The 23,512-nt window shown below is 39.8% G+C and overlaps 1 protein-coding gene across 4 annotated transcripts in view; it reads right to left on the bottom strand.

Moving 5' to 3' along the window:
- Window positions 1–18,575: 18,575 nt before the first annotated feature.
- Window positions 18,576–23,512, bottom strand: part of FAM21 (Family with sequence similarity 21) — a 1,354,861-nt gene continuing 1,349,924 nt past the window's right edge. For all 4 annotated transcript variants that reach the window (XM_090388854.1, XM_090388862.1, XM_090388870.1 and 1 more), the window contains one exon: window positions 18,576–18,901. In XM_090388854.1, coding sequence (XP_090244980.1) covers window positions 18,756–18,901 — 146 coding nt within the window. In that variant the 3' untranslated portion in view covers window positions 18,576–18,755. The remainder of the gene's footprint in view (window positions 18,902–23,512) is intronic.

Below are 23,512 nucleotides of genomic sequence, written 5' to 3'. Positions count from 1 at the left end.
CCAGCGAGGTCGAATGGCTTCACTTCCTTGTTTTTTATATGTTTCTCAACTAATAGCATAACTCCTCCCTCTTCCTATCCTTTCTGTAGACGTTGTACTCCCCAAATTCCATTTCTGCACCCCTTATATCTGTGTGACACCACGTCTCTGATATCCCAACAATATCTGCCTTTGATGTTTTGAGCAATACCTCAAATTCATCTAATTTATTTACTAAACTCCTAGCATTGGTGTACACGCAAGTATACCTGCACCTGTTTCTATTCTTAGCTATCCTAACACAACCCATGTGTTTACTTGTACCGCAATGGCTCCCAGCAGTCTCTGAAATATCATGCATCTTGTTTTTCAGGCTTCTGCTCATTCTAATAGAAGCAGTGCAAGAATCTCTTTCACCTCTGCCAGTGGCTACTGTCAATCTATTGGTCTTTGTCTTCCCCCAAGCTAGCAGTTTTCCGACCCACCTAACACTGCCTCAATAGCATCAGCAAATATTCTTGCACCCTTTCTATGTATGTGTATCCCATCCCTGTAGAAGCAATCTCTCCTGTTAACAAGTACAGTCCAGGCTGAGAAGAATTCTACCCCTTGAGCCTTGCACAATCTTTCCAGGGCCGAATTGATCGACAAGGCTCTCATCATATACTCCCTCCTATCGTGTCTGGGCAGAATTGCAGACACTTTCAAATTCAACCCTAATTCTCGGCTTTTGTTCAACAGAGACCTGTACTTGTTAAGCAATTCTGCCGGTCTCCTACTCTTAATATGATTAGTGCCAACGTGTACAACTATATCACCTTTTGGGCCCTTAAAAGATGATGTTCGCTCTACAAAGTCATCAACCTTTGCCCCTGGCAGACATACCCTGGTCCTGTTCCACCTATCCTTTTTACAAAGCATGTTCCCCGTTTCCCTGACAATAATCACCAACAACTACTAGTTCCTTCGGGACCAGCGCATTCTGCCTTGGGGGTTGCCTCTGTGTCTCGTGATGCCCAAGTGCAAGCTCTGGCGTTGATGTGGGCAGCTGAGAGCTTGATGGGCCCTCAATTTAGTTTCTTTGAGGGCATCCACCCTGTCCTTCAAGCTCTCATATAGGCCCACAAGAACGCTGAGTTGTTGCCTGATATCGATACACTCCTTGCATTGCGCACACACAGACATACCCCATAGCAGTATCATGTCCCGTACCCGATTGCTCTGCAAACATCAAGCAAACAGTGCATTTTATATTTTATATACTTGGATCTTAGGATGGATCTTGATACAGTTTCACATGGAAGACTGCACAAATTGGAGCAGTGTGGCATTAAGTGCAAGTTGCTGCTATGGATAAAGGGATGGTTGAGTGGGAGATGATCGAGTGGAAATCAATGGAAACTGCTCTTTGTGGACTAATGTTACGCGTGGAGCCCTCCAGAGTTTAGTTTTGGGTCCACTGTTGTTTTTTGTATTTATTATTATTTTTTTTTCTTTGACTTATGCTGTAGAAGCTTCCTTTCTTGCGTCTATCCTGTAACCTCGGCCAGCAGGTGGTTGATTGTTGGATCACGCTTCCATCTATTGTTGTGGAAGTGGATGGGTTTAATGAATTCAAAGAACTACAAAAATTCTTGGAGGGTACGGATGGGTGAACTCTTTTTTTATTTTTTTTGGGCTGATTCTATATAAGCTTGGTTTCTTGTATCATTTACCATTACTACTACAAATTGGACCTTGAGGTTGTCATAGACATTCTCTCAGATATGCCAGACAAGCTGTACTTGCCACCTGGGAGTCTAAAACACTGATGGAACTGATATTCGGGTGACATTTAAGTCAAGTGGACCCAATTTCGGCGAAGTCCGGACGGTCTGTGACAGCCAAATCCTCTGCTTGCCCTTTCACGATGGTGGGACTGTTAGTAATCCTGGGTATAACCTCCATGCACAAGTACATGGTGGGTGACAACCCAGGTGTGAACCAACGTAAGCAGGGATCGAGGTGTGGCGCCCACACCACATGGAGGAACGCCGCCCCTCTATGTTACCAGGCAGTACTAGGTGGTAGATGACTCTCATGAACTGGTGAAATACCACCACTTTGCTTATTGGAGGCTTGAAGTGGTGGAACCCATGTTTAGTCTCTAGAGCTAAGTTCCGGTCAACCCTTCCCTATCTCTTCCATCATGCAGTATGATTGATAACTTTTGACATTATGATGAACGTCGTGGCGAGATCCAATATTCCTTACATTTCAAGGGTACAGCGCTAAAACCGTGTTCGCAGGCCGGCCGCTAGTTAGTACACCAGACCGAACTCTCTATTGGTAACTCTCTAGGAGGCTTCCGGATCAGCTAGTGTATAATCTTGCTACATCTACTCTGACAGATTGTGACTGGAGGGAGTCCGAGTAGTGTGTATGTGGGGAGCATTGTCGAGGCCACGTTATGTCAAGGATCTGGGTATATTCTTACCACGTGTACGCCATATCCAAAAATTTCATTACTTCATACAGCATGTCCCACCCACTTTTTCTTACTATTGAATATACCATGAATTGTCAAACTAATAAAGCAAGCTTATCTGCGAAAAGATCTAAACCTCCCAAGCACTTCCTAATTCATTTCACAAATATACGTGGTCTCAAATCTAATCTCAACGATGTCCATTTCCACTTGCAGTCTGCCAAATCCCATATACTTTTCGTGCAGAATCTCAGTTATCGGTTGATTCAACTACTGCTCATCTCAGATGCCCAAATTATTCGCTGTATGATTCCTTTCGCCTCAAAGGTGGTACTTTTGCATATGTTCTTTCTGATATTCCCTGTCAGAGAATATCAGAATTGACAACTGACAATTTGGAATCTCCTATCTTTGATTTTCTCTGGCTTAAAATCTCTCTACCTCATTGTGTCAAATTCATGTTGTCTCTACTGTTCTCCCAACTCCACTAATCACTTGGAGCTCTTTGACTTCCTCTCTTTGCAACTTGACTTTCTCCAGTCCAACTTTCCTAACAGTGAGGTAATTTTCCTTGGTGATTTTTATGTTCACAACTCCAGCTGGCTTCCGTTTTCTAGTCACACTGACCCAGCAGGTCGAGATGCTGAGGCTTTTGCAATTACTAATCACCTAGCACAGATTGTTCATTTACCTACAAGAATACCGGACAATCCTAATCATACAGCGAATATGCTTGATCTTTAGCATTAGCATTAGCATTAGTAGAGGCATTTGATGCAAGAAAGCAAGCTTATGCAGCATCAGCCAAAAAAAAAAAGTAACATAAATAAATAAAAATAACCACTTCCACTTCACCCCTCTGTTCGTTCGAAATACCTGTCCAGCTGAGCCTTAAACTTATTTAGGCTATCAACTTCCACGACAAGGGATGGAAGTCTGTTCCACCCACCAACCACCCGCTGGCTAAAGGCAAATTTCCGCACATCTATCCTACATCTGTCTTTCCTCAATTTGAATTTATGCCCTCTCAGGTGATTTTTCTGAGCTAGAGGAAGAATCCCATCAGCATTAAGCATGCTCAAACCATTCAAGGCTTTGTACACCTCTATCAGATCACCCCGCTGGTACCTAGTTTCCAGACACTGTAATTTGCAAAACTTAAGCCTTTCTTCGTAAGAGAACCCCTTTGTCCCATTCACCAATCTAGTTGCCCTTCTCTGTACTCGTTCCAGCAGCTCTACATCCTTCCTGAAATGAGGCCTCCAGGCCTGTATACAGTACTCTAGGTGTGGCCTGACCATTGCCTTATACAAGGGAATAATCACCTCCTTATCCCTGCTAGAAAAATTCCTATATATCATTGACAATACACCATGAGCTACTCTTGCAGCTCGTCTGCACTGCTCAGAGAACTTCATATCTGCCTGCACCACCACCCCCAGGTCCCTTTCATTCTCTACCACTGTCAGTGTAGTACCACAGAGTTGATACGTTGCTCTGGGGTTGCTGTTTCCCATATGTAGTACTTTACATTTGTCAATGTTAAACTTCATTTGCCACCTCGAAGCCCATCTGCTCAACCTTTCCAAATCCTGTTGCAGCAGCATAGTGTCAGTAGTGTCCTTGACAACCCTGCCAACCTTCGTATCGTCTGCAAACTTGGACATTAAGCTTGATATACCATCATCAATATCATTTATAAATACAGAAAACAATAAAGGCCCCAATACTGAACCCTGAGGGACTCCACTAATAACATTAGTCCACGATGAGCAGTGTCCATTGATTACCACTCTCTGTCTTCTCCCCCTCAACCACCCCTTTATCCATAGCAGCAACTTGCCTCCAATGCCACACTGCTCCAATTTGTGCAGCAGTCTTCCATGTGCAACAGTATCAAAAGCCTTTCTAAGATCCAAGTATATAATATCAAAGTTATTCCCTGCATCCAGTTCTTTTGTGACTGCATCATAGTATCCAATCAAATTGGTCAGGCAAGACTTCCCCTTAACAAAACCATGCTGTGTCCTAGCTATAACTGAAGTCTTGTCTAGATGATCCTGCAGTGCTTCTTTCACCAGTGCCTCCATTAATTTTCCGGGAACAGAAGTTAAACTCACAGGTCTATAATTACTTGTGTCAGCCTTTGATCCCCCTTTGTGAATTGGGGTCACATTTGCACATCTCCAGTCAATGGGTACCTCCCCTGAGTCCAAGGAAGCTCTCATAATTATGGCTAAGGGTTTGCTTACCTCCTTTGCTGCCTCCTTTAATATAACTGGATAGATCCCATGCACCCCAGGTGCCTTTCTTGTGTTTATCTTCAACAATTTCTCCTCCACTTTGCTCTCAGTTATTACAAGATTCTCTAGCTTACTGCTAGAGTTGAATACACCTCTGGCATTCCCCTCGCTGAATAACTCCTCATGTGTGAATGTCGATGCAAAATATTCATTTAGTTTGTTAGCTACCCGAGCAGGGTCATCAACAGTTGACCCATCGATCTCAAGTGGACCAATCTGATTCATCCCCTTCCTTCTAGAGTTTACATAAGTAAAGAACTCTTTGCTGTTTTTCTTCGCATCCCTTGCCAAGGATCTCTCGTAATCTGCCTTCGCCTGCCTAACCTCCTTTGTAACTTGGTTACAGATCAACTTGTATCTATCATAGGCGTCCGTGTCACGTGTTAATTTGTATGTATCCCATGCATTTTTCTTCTCTGCCATATGCCTTATTAGTTCATCTGACAACCATTTAGGCCTAAACCTTGAACAATATTTCTTAGTTGGTATGTAAAGCCTAGTAGCTTCCACAATAAGTTCTTTGAATGCTTCCCATTTTGAATTTGCTGTTGGCAATATCATCAGTTGATCCCACTGTATAGAATTTAAATACTGTCTCAGTCCATTGTAGTCGCCTTTACGAAAGCAATACCCCTTCCCTTTACCCCTAATGGTAGTTACCTCTTTGAGTAACTCCCACTTCAGCACACTGTGATCACTGCCACCAAGTGGTTCATTTATCTGCAGATTCTTAATGCATGAAGAATCACTACTGATAATCAAATCAAGAGTATTACTCCCTCTAGTTGCCTCCCGAACATGCTGATGTAGAAAACAATCATCCAATAAATCCACAAAAGCCTTGCTACTGTGTGAGTGACCAGCCCCCAAATTCCAGTCAATATCTTGGAAATTAAAATCCCCCATTATAAGACTCTCTGATTTACTGGCCCACTCTATTTCTCCGAACAGTTTCTTATTATACTCATCAGAGTCATTAGGCCTATAGCACACTCCTACTCTCAATTTTGATCTCCCAATGCTTATGTCACACCAAACTGACTCGACACTGCACTGTCCAGCGATGTCGACTGGCTTCACTTCCTTGGATTTTATGTGTTTTTTAACTAATAGCATAACCCCTCCTCCCTTCCTATCCTGTCTATCCTTTCTGTAGACATTGTACTCCCCAAATTCCAGTTCTGCATTTCTTATATCTGTGTGACACCACGTCTCTGAAATCCCCACAATATCTGCCTTTGATGTTTTGAGCAATACCTCAAATTCATCAAATTTATTTACTAAACTCCTAGCATTGGTGTACACACAAGTATACATGCACCTGTTCTTTTTCTTAGCTACCCTAACACAACCCATGTGTTTACTTGTACCCCAATGATTCCCAGCAGTCTCTGAAATATCCTGCATCTTATTTTCCAGGCTGCGGCTCATTCCAATAGAAGCAGTGCAAGAATCACTTTCACCTCTGCCAGTGGCTACTGTTAATCTATTAGTCCTTGTATCCCCCCAATCTAGCAGTTTTCCGACCCACCTAACATTGCCTCGATAGCATCAGCAAACATTCTTGCACCCTTTCTATTTAAGTGTATCCCATCCCTGTAGAAGCAGTCTCTCCTGTTAACAAGTACAGACCAGGCTGAAAAAAATTCTACCCCTTGAGCCCTGCACAATCTTTCCAGGGCCGAATTGATTGACAGGGCTCTCATCATATACTCCCTCCTATCGTGTCTGGGCAGAATTGCAGACACTTTCAATTTCAACCCTAATTCACGGCTTTTTTTCATCAGTGACCTGTACTTGTCAAGTAATTCCGCCGGTCTCCTACTCTTAATGTCATTAGTGCCAACGTGTACAACTATATCACCTTTTGTGCCCTTAAAAGATGATATCCGCTCTACAACGTCATCAACTTTTGCCCCTGGCAGACATACCCTGGTCCTATTCCACCTATCCTTTTTACAAAGCATGTTTCCCGTTTCCCTGACAATAGAGTCACCAGCAACTACTAGTTCCTTTGGACAACTACTAGTTCCCAACTCCACTAATCACTTGGAGCTCTTTGACTTCCTCTCTTTGCAACTTGACTTTCTCCAGTCCAACTTTCCTAACAGTGAGGTAATTTTCCTTGGTGATTTTTATGTTCACAACTCCAGCTGGCTTCCGTTTTCTAGTCACACCGACCCAGCAGGTCGAGATGCTGAGGCTTTTGCAATTACTAATCACCTAGCACAGATTGTTCATTTACCTACAAGAATACCGGACAATCCTAATCATACAGCGAATATGCTTGATCTTTATCTCACAAACAACAATTCTAAGTACACGGTCGAAGTGAGAGTTCCTTTAGGCACTTCAGATCACAACTTGGTGATTGTCTCTTCTCCAATGTAACCTTTATCTCATGGCTATTCCGAACCTCGTGTTGTTTGGCATTATAAGAATGCAAAATGGGATGACCTGCGAGATTTCTTTTCTTCTTTTCCTTGTTCGGATTACTGTTTCAAAACTTCTGATGTCAACGTTTGCTCAGATCGTGTCAGTGAAATTATTCTTGCAGGAATGGAATCCTTTATCCCACACTCCACTTTAAAATCTCGTCCTTTATCTAAACCTTGGTTTTCCAATAAATGTGCTAAGGCTGTTCAAGAGAAGAATGTTGCATATCGTAATTGGCTTGTTTCTAATTCTTCAGTTTCATTTGCGGCCAACACCAAAGCTTGCAACAATTGTAAAGCAGTTATTAATCAGTCCAAACCAGAGTTTGAAGAGGCTAAGAGTAGAAAACTTCTTCTTGCCGTAATGGTAGCCGAGCATTCTGGTCTCTTGCCGAAGCTATTGGCCGCAACTTTTGCCCATCTCTGCTCCCACCTCTGTCCAAAGCAGATGGTTCTGTTGTCACTTCAAACAAGGATAAAGTTGACCTGCTAGCATCCCATTTCTCTTCCAGCTCATGTATTAATGATCTTGGTAAAACACCTCCCACCATTCCCAACACGTTTCATTCAATGCCTCCTGTGGTCTTCCGTCAAAAGGATATCAGAAAGATTTTAGCATTAGCATTAGTAGAGGCATTTGATGCAAGAAAGCAAGCTTATGCAGCATCAGCCAAAAAAAAAAAAAATAAATAAATAAATAAAAAGTAAAATAGATAAATAAAAAATAACCACTTCCACTTCACCCCTCTATTCGTTCAAAATACCTGTCCAGTTGAGCCTTAAACTTATTTAGGCTATCAACTTCCACGACAAGGGATGGAAGTCTGTTCCACCTACTAACCACCTGCTGGTTAAAGGCAAATTTCCGCACATCTATCCTACATCTGTCTTTCCTCAATTTGAATTTATGCCCTCTCAGGTGATTATTCTGAGCAAGAGGAAGAATCCCATCAGCATTGAGCATGCTCAAACCATTCAAGGCTTAGTACACCTCTATCAGATCACCTCGCCGGTGCCTAGTCTCCAGACACTGTAATTCGCAAAACTTAAGCCTTTCTTCGTAAGAGCACCCCTTTGTTCCATTAATAATCTTGTTGCCCTTCTCTGTACTAGTTCCAGCAGCTCTACATCCTTCTTGAAATGAGGCCTCCAGGCCTGTATACAGTACTCTAGGTGTTGCCTGACCATTGCCTTATACAAGGGAATAATCACCTCCTTATCCCTGCCAGAAAAATTCCTATATATCATTGACAATACACCATGAGCTACTCTTGCTGCCCGTCTGCACTGCTCGGAGAACTTCATATCTGCCTGCACAACCACCCCCAGGTCCCTTTGATTCTCTACAACTGTCAGTGTAGTACCACAGAGTTGATACGTTGCTCTGGGGTTGCTGTTTCCCATATGTAGTACTTTACATTTGTCACTGTTAAACTTCATTTGCCACCTCTCAGCCCATCTGCTCAACCTTTCCAGATCCTGTTGCAGCAGCATAGTGTCAGTAGTGTCCTTGACAATCCTGCCAACCTTCGTATCGTCTGCAAACTTGGACATTAAGCCTGATATACCATCATGAATATCATTTATAAATACAGAAAACAATAAAGGACCCAATACTGAACCCTGAGGGACTCCACTAATAACATTAGTCCACGATGAGCAGTGTCCATTGATTACCACTCTCTGTCTTCTCCACCTCAACCACCCCTTTATCCATAGCAGCAATTTGTCTCCAATGCCACACTGCTCCAATTTGTGCAGCAGTCTTCCATGTGCAACAGTATCAAAAGCCTTTCTAAGATCCAAGTATATAATATCAAAGTTATTCCCTGCATCCAGTTCTTTTGTGACTGCATCATAGTATCCAATCAAATTGATCAAGCAAGACTTCCCCTTAACAAAACCATGCTGTGTCCGAGCTATAACTGAAGTCTTGTCTAGGTGATCCTGCAGTGCTTCTTTAACCAGTGCCTCCATTAATTTTCCGGGAACAGAAGTTAAACTCACAGGTCTATAATTACTTGTGTCAGCCTTTGATCCTCCTTTGTGAATTGGGGTCACATTTGCACATCTCCAGTCCATGGGTACCTCCCCTGAGTCCAAGGAAGCTGTCATAATTATGGCTAAGGCTTTGCTTACTTCCTTTGCTGCATCCTTTAATATAACTGGATAGATCCCATCCACCCGAGGTGCCTTTCTTGTGCTTATCTTCAACCATTTCTCCTCCACTTTACTGTCAGTTATTACAAGATTCTCTATCTTACTGCGTTGAATACACCTCTAGCATTCCCCTCGCTGAATAACTCCTCATGTGTGAATGTCGATGCAAAATATTCATTTAGTTTGTTAGCTACCTGAGCAGGGTCATCAACAGTTGACCCATCGATATCAAGTGGACCGATCTGATTCATCCCCTTCCTTCTAGAGTTTACATAAGTAAAGAACTCTTTGCTGTTTTTCTTCGCATCCCTTGCCAAGGATCTCTCGTAATCTGCCTTCGCCTGCCTAACCTCCTTTGTAACTTGGTTACAGATCAACTTGTACCTATCATAGGCTTCTGTGTCACGTGGTAATTTGTATGTATCCCATGCATTTTTCTTCTCTGCCATATGCCTCATTAGTTCATCTGACATCCATTTAGGCCTAAACCTTGAACAATATTTCTTAGTTGGTATGTAAAGCCTAGTAGCTTCCAAGATAAGTTCTATGAATGCTTCCCATTTTGAATTTGCTGTTGGTAACATCATCAGTTGATCCCACTGTATAGAATTTAAGTACTGTCTCAGTCCATCGTAGTCGCCTTTACGAAAGCAATACTCCTTCCCTTTACCCCTAATGGTTGTTACCTCTTTGAGTAACTCCCACTTCAGAACACTATGATCACTGCCACCTAGTGGTTCATTTATCTGCAGATTCTTAAGGCATGAAGAATCACTACTGATAATCAAATCAAGAGTATTACTCCCTCTAGTTGCCTCTCGAACATGCTGATGTTGAAAACAATCATCCAATAAATCCACAAAAGCCTTGCTAGTGTGTCAGTGACCAGCCCCCAAATTCCAGTCAATATCTGGGAAATTAAAATCCCCCATTATAAGACTCTCTGATTTACTGGCCCACTCTATTTCTCCGTACAGTTTCTTATTATACTCATCAGAGTCATTAGGCCTATAGCACACTCCTACTCTCAATTTTGATCTCCCAATGCTTATGTCACACCAAACTGACTCGACACTGCACTGTCCAGCGATGTCGACTGGCTTCACTTCCTTGGATTTTATGTGTTTCTTAACCAATAGCATAACCCTTCCTCCCTTCCTATCCTGTCTATCCTTTCTGTAGACACTGTACTCCCCAAATTCCAGTTTTGCATTTCTTATATCTGTGTGACACCACGTCTCTGAAATCCCAACAATATCTGCCTTTGATGTTTTGAGCAATACCTCAAATTCATCAAATTTATTTACTAAACTCCTAGCATTGATGTACACGCAAGTATACATGCACCTGCTCTTCCTCTTAGCCACCCTAACACAACCCATGTGTTCACTTGTACCCCCATGATTCCCAGCAGTCTCTGAAATATCCTGCATCTTATTTTCCAGGCTGCTGCTCATTCCAATAGAAGCAGTGCAAGAATCACTTTCTCCTCTGCCAGTGGCTACTGTTAATCTATTAGTCCTTGTATTCCCCCAATCTAGCAGTTTTCGGACCCACCTAACACTGCCTCGATAGCATCAGCAAACATTAGCATTAGCATTAGTAGAGGCATTTGATGCAAGAAAGCAAGCTTATGCAGCATCAGCCAAAAAAAAAAAAAAAAAACCCACTTCCACTTCACCCCTCTGTTCGTTCAAAATACCTGTCCAGCTGAGCCTTAAACTTATTTAGGCTATCAACCTCCACCACAAGGGATGGCAGTCTGTTCCACCAAAGCACTTTAGCCAACCACCCGCTGGCTAAAGGCAATTTCTTGCACCCTTTCTATTTAAATGATTTCTATTTAAACTAAAAAAATTTAAATTTAAATTTTGATGAATCTTGATGCTAAGAAAGCTCCAGGTCCTGATGGTATTTCTCCACTTGTTCTCAAAACCTGTGCTCCTGATCTTACTCCTATTCTTTGCCACCTTTTTTCACTTTCTTATTCCAAAGGTGGTTTTCCTTCTGCTTGGAAATTTGCTCACATCCAGCCAGTTCCTAAAAAGGGTGACAAATCCCTCCCATCCAATTATCGTCCCATTGCAATTACTTCTACTCTTTCTAAAGTAATGGAGAAATCGATTAACCACCAAATCTTAAGCTACCTAGAAACCTTCTGTCTTATCAACGATCGCCAGTATGGATTCCATCAGTGTCGATCCACTGGTGATATTCTGGCTTATTTTACCCATTTATAGACTAATTCAATGGAAACGTTCGGTTGTTGTTGTTTGGTTTTTAGGAGCATTAGCAACTAAGGCCATATTGCTCCGGGATATGCGGTGGTCATTCCCTGACCTTTCCGCATCCTTCATATTTGGTGGCGACGGGCTCGAACCCCGGTCTAATCAAGAAGCATGTGCTATGCACTGCTGCTCCTTCCCACCTGGCTACGGAGGCGCCGGAAACGTTCGGTGAAACACAAGTAGTTGCTCTTGACATCTCAAAGGCTTTTGATCGTGATTGGTGTAAAGGTCTTCTAAACAAGATTCCATCTTATGGTTTGCCAACTGTTCTTAGTAATTGGTTATCCAGTTTTCTCTCTGTTCGCTCACTGAGGGTGATGGTAGATGGCTTTCTGTCTTCTTACTTCTCTACTAATGCCGGTGTCCCCTAAGGTTCAGTTCTGTCCCCCAGTCTTTTCCACTTGTATATTAATGACCTTCTTCTATTGACTGGAAATCCTATCCATAGATTTGCCGATGATAGCATATTGCATTCCACTTTCCATTTTGAGAAACCTTGTCCTGCCCAATCAGCTTCAACTTCTCGAAAATCTGCTACCAATTCCTTAAATGCTGATCTTCAGGTAATTCTCCAGTGGGGCAAAGACAACTTAGTTGATTTCAACACTTCTAAAACTCAGTCTTGTCTTATATCTCGCAAAAAGGATTCTTCTGCTCCTATGCTTACGTTTAGTGGCACTCCGATTTCTAGGCAAAATGATATATCTCTTTTGGGGATTACCCTGACTTCTAATCTCTCTTGGCACAAGCACATTACAAATATTGCTTCGTCTGCATTTAAAAAACTTGGTTTTCTCTTTCACTCTCGGCGTTACTTTTCTTCCAAACAGCTGCTCACTCTGTATAAATCGCAAATCCGCCCTGTCATGGAATATTGTTGCCACATCTGGGGTGGTGCTCCCAAAACCTCTCTCAGGCTTCTCGATTCCATTCAGAAGAGGGCAGTTAGGTTAATTGATGATTCATCTCTAACAGAGTCTCTCCACTCACTTTCTCATAGACATACTGTTTCTGCTGCATGCCTCTTCTACAGATACTTCCATGGGCACTGTTCTTCTGAATTGACTTTTATAATTCCCGTTCTCTCTCTTTCAAAACAGTCCGAACACGTGCCGCCACCAGCCAACATCCATTTACTGTCCAACTTCAAACCCACAGAACCAAATTTTTCATTTTCCTCATTTATTCATTCAACTGCCGTTTTCTGGAACAACCTTCCTTCAGACGTATTTTCTGAAAATTACAATCTACAGAAGTTGAAGTCCAATGTCAACAAATATCTTCTTTCGTCTTCTCAACCTCCAACCCAAGCAGGGTACTAAGTACTATAGGTTCTAATACCTCTCGTGTTTGGGGTTCACATAAGATAAAAAAAAAAAAAAAAAAAAAAAAATCAACCATAGAGTGAAAAAAAAAAACAAAGGAATAATAGTTCCTAGCATCATTGATGGATTTCGAACCCTACCCTTTTCCACCTGTCTTGGAAAGGATGATTATAACCAGTGCTGTGTGTACTTTCTTCAACAAATAGTGTAGCACTTACCTCCTCTTCTTGTGATTTCTTCTTATCAATGTCCATTTCTTTTTGAGTTTCATTCAATACTGCTTTTTCTTTTTTCTACCTTTCTGATTGGAGGTTTTTAGGTAGGATTATACTGGGTGTGTGTATTGCTGGTTCCTATACTGAGAGTGTAGAGAATAATTCTCAGATATGTCTGTAGAAAGATTTATTAAGAGGTATAGTTATGTTGGTTGTATTTCTGTTAGTGGTTTATTTCTGGATGGTTATTTCAATTTTCAATCGATCATGTCTTTGAATAGGATGGATGACCTTGCTTTCAGTTTTGGCATTGCAATCTTATTAACTGTGCTCTGAGGATTTGCATTTTGCACAAATAGTGGGGGGTGGGGAAGTCCTCTGGAAGCTGTTTGTGCATGTCCAAACATCTGGCTTTTATAACATCTCGGGGGATTTGGGTTGCAAGGGCTGATGTTTCAAACTAAGTATTAGGCTTTGATCTATGCAGGACACTGCAGCAAATTAAACATACATTCTGTGATCGCTAAATTATGATCAAACCATCCATAATGGATTATGCCAGACATCTTGCAGTATAAACAGATGTGACAGCTCCATGCAAGTGAAACTAATAAAGTAGCAGGTATGGGATATAATAAACTCATCACTGAGTTTCTAAAGGGCATGATTGTGGGAGTTTGTGCTTCAGGCACTTTCATATTGGAAATGGCATGTCTTGTTGGTTGGTCGGTCATGGCTCACTGGGTTAAGGTCTACAAACAGTGGTGTTGAATGGATCATACCACCTCCTGCTGACTGAACTGTAAAGTATAAAAACCTTTTCAGCATATGTTGGCTTACTGCTGTTTACTGGTTCCACTACTTTTTTTGGAAGATATATTCAGCTCTTCCTTGAATCTCTGTTTTTCTTTATTACCTCTGGCATGGTGTAATGTGAAAACTCAAGAATTTTCACATTACACCAAGTGCACACAAGCAAGGCACCAAGATATGTTTATATGTGCGCTTCATGGCACAAGGGCAATATGACAGCAATAATACCCCCATGTACAGTTTTTATCGATATGAGATGTAGGTGAAGTTTAAATTGCATTGTAGAGTGTATCTATATAATGAAAGTAAAGATTTTGTCCAAGTGTGGCATATATGTTAGGATTTGTTCATTAGTGAAAATGAAGCAAAGATAGTTTGTCGATCACTATTGTAAATGGAGCAATCAATTTGTATCATGCTGGACAGTAAGATGTCAGGTGCGTGTGTGTGGCCTATCCATACTTGGCCGAGTATGACTTCTTCATCATTGTTCTCACGTATACTGGATTTCCATGGTTTGATATCTTTCTCTATATGGAGTAGACTGTTCAAGGCATTGCTTCTTTGTAATAAACTTGTAGTCTGATACTTGTGTGTAAAAGGATTGGTCTATAAGATCTGTTGCAGTTTTGCAGCTAGGTTGTCACATTTGTTTCTAGTAATTCCACTGTGACCAGGGATCCAACAAAAGAGAATTTGTTTCTTTTGATTAAACTTAAGAGTATTCTAGACCTGTTTAAGCAAGGGGTTAACATCTTTGTATTCTACTGTGCACCTTGGATAACACTAATGGAGTCCATGTATTTAACAGTATGCAGTATTGTTATTACGTGTGTAATTATTGTTATTATGTGTGTAATTTGGGGTTACGTGGAGTAACCCCAAGTTTTGCAGTATAGCTGCTACATTCAGTAGGGAGTTTCATGGTTATTGTAATGTTGGGAAATAATGATGCATTCTGAATGCAGCAAGAATTTGCAGTACATTCTGTTTGGATAAGGTGTGTTTTCTTAAGTTGTGAATGAAATTTCGCACAATGGTATATGATACATCCAAGGTGGGATTGTATGAGAGGCAGTAGGCTGTATCTTACACTAGTCAGCAAACAGTGAGTGAAGGCAAAATCTGATTGGTGAGCTCTGTAAAGGTTTTCCCATTTGGGAGAGAAAAGTCCATTCCATGTGGGATGGTTTAGTTGCCCCTTGAGTTTTACTGTGTAGTTTAATAATAGGATTTGTCTGTGTAGATGCAAGGAGGTTTCATTTGCTTCAGCATATAGGCTGTGAACTGGCGATGTAAGGTATGCTCCAATGCATGACAAAGAGCACTATGATGCACAGGATCAAGCCAAAATAAAGTGCTGGCTCTAGCTTACTACAGAACCATAGTCTTGAAGTGACCATATTAATGCATTGCACAAATACAGTAGTGTGCAGCGGTTCAGCTCTCCATGTTGTGACTGATAGCAATCTTAAGATGTTTAGAATCTTAAGACAAGTAATCTGGAGTGCTTTTATGTATTCAGGGAAGGTAAGTTTTTTGTCAAATACACCAAGAAAGCAGACAGTAAGAACCACTGGGATGGTTTGATTTTCTAGTCAAAGTTCTGGATGTGATGTAGGTTATGCTTCCTACAGAAGTTTATTCCAATCGTCTTTTGGAGTGACAGGTGAAAAACCATTGTTTTGTGCCTATTTAACTATTTTTGATGGCACCTTGCAATTGGCTTTCTACCATTTGCATATCAGTGGAATGGTAGGAGATAAGTAAGTCATCAGCATACAGTGTCGTGGATACTGTTTGTGGTAGGTCCTGAGTTATTGAATTGATTATGACTATAAAATATTTAAGGGCAAAGGCCTCATGCTACAAGATAGAATGACTAACATGTAGGTTAGTGCAAAAGCATCATTTTAACATAGCCATCTACCAATGTCGTTAAATTAATTAATTAAATTGGCATCATTTTGGTTATATCTCATATTGTGAATGCCTTCACAACGAGTTGCCATGGTATTGTACTACCTCGAATAAATAACACTTTGAAGAGATGCCCACCCACCGAAGAGAAGACAAAAAGCTTTGAAACAGTGCTGTCTGGGTGGTGGTATCTGCTGAGAATAAATAACAGTAGTCTTCTCCACTGGTGAAGTGTTATTTATTTGAGGTAGTACAATACCATGGCAACTTGTTGTGAAGGCATTCACAATGAGATATAACCAAAACAATACCAATTTAATTAATTAATTTAACTACTTTGGTAGATGGCTATGTTAAAATGATGCTTTTGCACTAACCTACATGTTAGTCGTTCTACGCCGTAGCACAAGGCCTTTGACCTTAAATATTTTATAGTCTATATCACTGACACCATCAGGCATCTCTCATATTGTGAAGTTATACTTCATAACTGAGTTGTCACTATTGCAACACCAGAGTACCTGCCCAACCACCGAAGAGAAGCCAACAAGCTTTGAAACGGTGCCGTCTGGGTGGTGGTATCCGCTGAGAATAAATAACAGTAGTCTTCTCCACTGGTGAAGTGTTATTTATTCGAGGTAGTACAATACCATGGCAACTCGTAAGGCATTCGCAATATGAGATATAACCAAAATGATGCCAGTTTAATTAAATAATTTAACTACTTTGGTATATGGCTACGTTAAAATGATGCTTTTGCACTAACCTACATGTTAGTGAATTGATTATGTTAAATAGAGTGGCACTTGGCACTGAACCTTGTGGATCCCTTCTTCTTGGATAAAATTAGAAGAAAATCAGGTTGTTGGCTGTAACTTGAAATGAGTGATGGTGTAGGAAGTTTTGGATAAACTTGGCAGATGTCTGTGTAATCCCAGATGTATAGGTTTTTCATTATACCACATCTCCAAGCCATGTCAAAGAGGACCATTACAATGTGTTCTTCCATGCAAATGCATCATGGATGTTTATTTCTGTCCTAATCAATAGGTTGAGAGTGGATGTACCGCACCATGATAGGCCATATGAGGTTTTCAGCAAGAACTAGATTTCCATCCCTAAGCACAAATGTTTATTTTGCATCTATTACCCCTTGACTTTCAATTCAGAACAGATTTCCACTTCAGACTCTTCAATTCAAGATGATGTCTCTGGATGAGTTTAGTGCCATGTGGAGTGCTGGCGCCTCCATAGCCAGGTGGGAAGGAGCAGCAGTGCGTAGCACACGCTTCTTGATTAGACCGGGGTTCGAGCCCGTCACCACCAAATACGGAGGATGCGGAAAGGTCAGGGAATGACCACCGCATATCCCAGAGCAATATGGCCTTAGTTGCTAATGCTCCTAAAAACCAAATAACAACAACAACAACATGTGGAGTGCTACTACATTTGGTATTCCTCCAACAGACATGGGATGCAAGAGTTGTTCCGAGTGCTTGTTTCTGAACAACTCCCCCTCCTGTCATTGCAGAAACCAGAAATGGTTTCTGCAATGATATGAAGGCTTCTGAGTGCTTGTCATTTCTGCAATGATAATGCCTGAATGAAATCGTTTTTTATATTTTGATCATGGCAACACTTCCAAACACTTCTGCACGAAGAGGGACATTTTTCCTTATGGGATTTTCACCATTTGAATGTACCATCAGCTATCAAGATGTTGGATATGTTACTGGCTTTCTTTGTTGAGTTGATATTATTAGCATTAGCAGTGGCAAATACCAAATGAGTTACATTCCTAAGGCTGTGGGCATTGAATCCCAGTGAAGCTAATCTGGTGGACCAGCAGTATCACTGAGAGGTCCCCCTCACCAGGTACAGTGCCCATATCAATGGGGACCTATACTTGCAGAAAATAATAATTGTAGCATAAAAATTAATGTTATATATCACAAAACTATCATGTTTCAGTGCCAAATTTCTTGGAGAACCAAGATGCAGTGCAGTCACTGATCTGATCTAATACTGTATTAAAAGGCAATAAACCTTTAAGGAATGGTTTTCTGTTTTTACTTGTAACATGAAGCTCACTTTAAATTATGATTATGGCGTTGATAATCAACACTTTTAGGCTTATCAATACGTCATCTCCCCCTGTTTATAACTACAGAGAGAGAGAGAGAGAGAGAGAGCTGCCGAGGAAACAACAAGAAAAACCATATAATATCTTTAATCATCAGTAAACATCTGCTGTTAAAAACAACCAATTCCTTTGTGGCATTTTTGAGGCCACATGTGACAAGGAGGCTTTTAAAAGTGATGATAATTTATTCTCTTAAAGATTTGTATAAAGGAACAGAAAAAATGTTCCCCCCCCCCCTTTTATGTGCAATTTTACAAAGAATTCCTGAGGAAACATATTTCAAACGCTTTATATTTTAGTTTATTGGAAATACAAATATATATTATTTTCATGCTTAGCTTTTAACAAAATGGCTAAGTAAATCAAAATACAATATGATCTAGCCAATAAAATGTATTAAGGTCACATTAAAATGTAGATGATTTTTATATACAAAATATACTTAACTATACATATGATATATAGCCTTTAGACATATCAAAATATTTAGGAAGATTGTTCTAAAGTGGATTTAATACATGCATTGTTTCCATAAAAACATTTATTTATGGGATACTAGGGAGTATATCTAACTTCAATGAAATTTTGTCAAATGATTTGAGTAGCCCTGGATAGTATAGAAAGCTTAATGTATAACAAATTATATCAATTAATGAAGCATATTAATATCATACATCATGTATTAAAATTAACAATTTAAAAGCATGTTAATACGAACACTTTCCAAGTAAGGGATCATCGAAACTATCTGATGACGACTTCATTTTCTGTATTGTTTTTCTGGTTACTGCTATATTTTTTGTTCCAGATGGATTTGATCTGGGCACTGCTGATGATGATGTGAAAATATCATCTGAATTGAAATATACAAATTAGAAATACATTAACTACATAGCAACTTAATGAAAATCAAATATGTCACAATGTAATATGATGAGGGAAGGACGTTACGTGGTTTCTATCCATTTAAATTATAATATATCTAAATTATGATACCACACTCTTACACACTCTTATACCACATGGAGTTTTTTAATATATATTTTATTTAGGTGTTATCTAAACTAATATACATTGAGTAACGTTTCAGGTATCTTGCCGATACCAATCATCAGACCTTGCTGTTGGGAGACAAAAATAACTTATATTTTACATTGAGCAGATCAAAATAACAATCAACCAAGATGCATTTACACATGATCAATTCTAATTTACAGAAATAGATGAAAAGTTCTAGGTTATAATAACAAATTAGCAATTAGCACATCTAAGTTATGATTATGATCTAGAGGAACAATTCTTTGTTACAGTTATGTTATAATGAGCTATTTTCAGATGCATCATGGTTAACTTATTTTTAATTAGATAAATAAACTTACCTGCTGACCAAATCCTCCTATTGGATGCTCAAACCTAAATGGACAAGAGGTTCAGTCAGCAATATATTTATAGGTAAGGTATTCACATAGTTAGCCAATAAGAATAGGTAGGATAGGCAACCAGCACTATTCTTATTGGCTAACTATATGAATACCTTACCTATAAATATATTGCCGATTGAGTCTCTTGCCCATTTGGTCTGAAAGTCTGGCAAGATTCAGTAAGTAGGTATGGTTTATTTATTTAATTAAAAATAGGTTAACTGTAATGCATCTGAAAATAGCTCATTGTAATCATAACTTGGATATGCTAATTGCTAATTTATTATTATAACCTAGAACTTTTCATCTATTTTCTGTAAATTAGAGTTGATCATGTGTAAATACATCTTAGTTGACTTATTTAGATCTGCTCAATGTAAAATATAAGTTATTTTTGTCTCCCAGCAGCAAGGTCTGATGATGGGTATTGGCAAGATACCTGAAACGTTACTCAATGTATATTAGTTTAGGTAATACCTAAATAAAATATATATTAAAAAACTCCATGTGGTTATGAGTGGTAATTTAGATATATTATAATTTAAATATAATATCACTGAAAAAATATAAGATTAAGGATTATATATATTAAAAATATATGCAGAATTATATATATGTATATAATTAATAAGTTGTAAAAATTTAAAAACAGCTGACACATTGTCATTGTTGGATAAAATCTGGCTGAGTGAATAAGGCTCAGTCAGATGAATAAAAGCTGTAAATTGTATTACTGCTTTACATCATCCCTACAGTCAAGTAAAATATGTCTCACAGATAGAATGGTGTCACAGGACTCGCACATAAGAGGGTCATTTGCCCTCAGCAAAAAGAAACCCATCAGATGACTACATCCTATACAGAGCCAAGCAAGAACAACATCCTCTTTACGATTCCTGCACAAAATAGACTGCCATGGTTTGATTACGCTTTATTTTATTTATTTGTAGTAATCAATGTAATTTATTTGTAGTCTGTCTATTCCATGAATCCTATCGCTGGGAGTGCACCTTTCAAAGTATTATTTACCTGTAGTTTTACTAATAAAATAAACGCAACAACATCGATTTAATTGTATCTCTATTTAATTCTATCTGCAGTGTCAGCCAAATCACTTCCCCAACTACCTGTGTGGTAGGAATCCAGCAGAAGCAAAGATCAAATTTAAGTTCATAAAGAGAATGTTTCTTCTACCAAACCAAAACAGGACTGTATGAGAATTGTATCTCAAAGGTGACAGGGCCTGAAATGTGATCAAAGAATCTGAATTAAAAAAAACATTTGGTATTAGAAAGTACTGATGCAAACCAAGGCTAACTCTATAGCATGCAGGTCTGCAGTGTATATGCTGGATTCAGGGAGAATCTTCTCAGATGTAGTAGTATTTAGAAAGACAGCAACAGATCCTACACATGATCCCAACTTCAAGCCGTCTGAGAAAACTGGCAAGAAGTCAGTGTTTAGATTAGTGTGCTGAATAAAGCTGCAGGTAGGCAGTTGATAAAATATCTGGCTTTACCCAGTTTATAAAGGAAAAGTTGCATAATGTAATGTGAGCATGGCAGGGTGCGAGAGTTTGTTTTGGTATTTCAGCAGCCTTGTCTACCGTGATATGCAAATCATGAAGCAGTGGAGGGACCCAAAGGATGGGCAGTCTGACAGCAATGTACAAATTTTCCCATTGTGGTTTAAAAATAGATATCCACGTAGGATAGCCAGGCAGGAATTTCAGTTTGTAAGCATACATTAGAGACAACTGCTTATGTTAGAGTCATAATAGTGGTTCATTTAATTCAACGTAGAGGCTCTAAACAGCAGATGTTTGAAATGCTCCATTAGTGATATCAACAGCCTGATGGATGGGATCCATCAGGCTGTCTGTATCTTATAACCTAACACCTTCCACATGACTACTTTGCAGGTAGTCATGCAGAAGGTGTTCTAACATTTAGAAGGGCAAGATAACTGTCTGTGAGCACATGCTCTATGACATGTCCTCTTCTATGGATGTCAGATAAATTAATAAGGCTAGTGGCACAGAAGAAGAATGTATGGGATGCATATAAAGTATCAGGTGATACAGAAGCTATGGCAGGTATAAACTAGTCTGTAATCAAGTCACAAAGGAGGTTAGGCAGGTGAAGGCAGATTATGAGAAATCTTTGGCAAAGGATGCAAAGAAAAACAGCAAGGAGTTCTTTACTTATGTAAACTCTAGAAGGAAAGGGATGAATCAGACTGGACCACTTCACATAGATGGGTTGACTACTGATGATCATGCTCAGGTGGCTGATAAACTGAATGAGTATTTTGCATCTACATTCACACATGAGGAGTTATTCAATGAGGGGAGTTATTCAATGAGTTATTCAATGAGTGCCAGAAGTTCATCAGAAGACCTAGGGGTAATTGCACAGCCAAATATGAAGTTTGCTGAGCAGTGCAAACAGGTTACCAGAGCAGGTCATGGAGTCTTGTCAATGAAATATAGGAATTTTGATAGCAGAGACAGGAAGGTATTAATAAATATACAAAGCAATGGTCAGGCCACACCTTAGAGTACTGTGTACAGGTCTGGAGGCCTCATTTTAGGAAAGATGTAGAGTTGCTAGAATGAGTATAAAGAAGAGCAACAAGATTAGTGAGGGGAACAAAGGGATGCTCTTACCAAGAAAGGCTTAAGTTCTGTAAATTGCAGTGACTGGAGAGTAGGCACCTGTAAAGTGATCTGATTGAGGTGTATAAGGCCTTGAATTGGTTGAACAAGCTGAATGCTCATGGGATTCGTCGTCTTTGCTCAGACTAAGAACCTGAGGGGGCACAGTTTCAAACTGAGGAAAGACAGTTGTAGAAGAGCTGTGTGGAAATTTGCCTTTAGCCAGTGGGTAGTTGATTGGTGGAACAGGCTTCCATCTTTTGTTGTGGAAGCTAATAGCCTAAATAAATTTAAGGCTGAGCTGGACAGGCATTTGGAACGAATGGAGGGATAAAATGGTTTTTTTTTTTTTTTTTTTTTTTTTTGGCTGATACTGAATAAGCTTGCTTTCTTGCATCATATGCTTCTACTAATGCTAACTATCCTACAGGGTGCAATGCCCATTGAAATCCCCAAGAATTAGATCAGGGGAAGGTAACTGTACAATGAGGTCATCGAAGTCTCTTTGGGAGATGTCAGCCCCAGGAGGCAATAAATGGAACAGCCTATTAATAAAACACCTTATCATAAAGTGAATTGCTACTGATTCTAAGTTAGTGTAAAGCGGCAGATGTTCAAATGGACAGATCCATCCCCAATTCTCTCCTTATGCATGATAGTATTATTACTAAAGGAAGGGTTTTCATTTGCCTTCAAATATGTCTCATGCAAGCAAATGGAAACTGGCTTGTGCTTTAGCAGGAGGGGGAGGTGATGTCTTTGGGATCCGGAAAAGTTGCCCCCCCTGCATTTCACCCCTTGCATTTTGCCCCCGCACTTCGTCTCCCACATTTTGCCCCCGACACATTTCGCCCCCAGTAGATAATAAATAGGCAATAGAAATGTAAATAATACACCTAATTTTTTATTAATTCTAATTTATTTTGTTTTAATAGAATGAATCAATCAAAGGTAATCAATCAATCAAAGGTAAAGGTAATCAATCACATTACGATTTTGAAAATCTTGGACTATTCTTTTGATTCTAGCAGAAATTGCAGCATACTTCTTGTTCCATCAGAAAACCACTCCTGGCTACGAGCCAATAACTGAAGATTGTTACTACTGGAAAAAATAAGCATGCGACCCGGGAGCAGTTCGTCCTGAGAATCATACGTTAAAAACTGTTTAATAGATTTGATAATTGAGAGCTATTAAGTGCTCGATAATTCCTATATTCTATTATATTATAAATCAACAGGGATTACCTTTATTTTAGATATAGGAAGTTTCTTTTCCAACTCGCTAATAATTCTTGAGGATAGCGATATCAATTTTGCAAAACAGGTGGGGCATCTTCCCCACTGTCAGAACCGTAGTGTTCAGACCGTGCGGTCTCAACAATGAG

This window comes from Mastigoproctus giganteus, chromosome 2 (assembly GCF_048544385.1).
Source record: "Mastigoproctus giganteus isolate SK-2022 chromosome 2, ASM4854438v1, whole genome shotgun sequence".
In the NCBI taxonomy this organism is placed as follows: Eukaryota; Metazoa; Arthropoda; class Arachnida; order Uropygi; family Thelyphonidae; genus Mastigoproctus; species Mastigoproctus giganteus.
The sequence above is the reverse complement of the archived record's forward strand: the minus strand, read 5'-3'. Positions and strand labels throughout refer to the sequence as shown.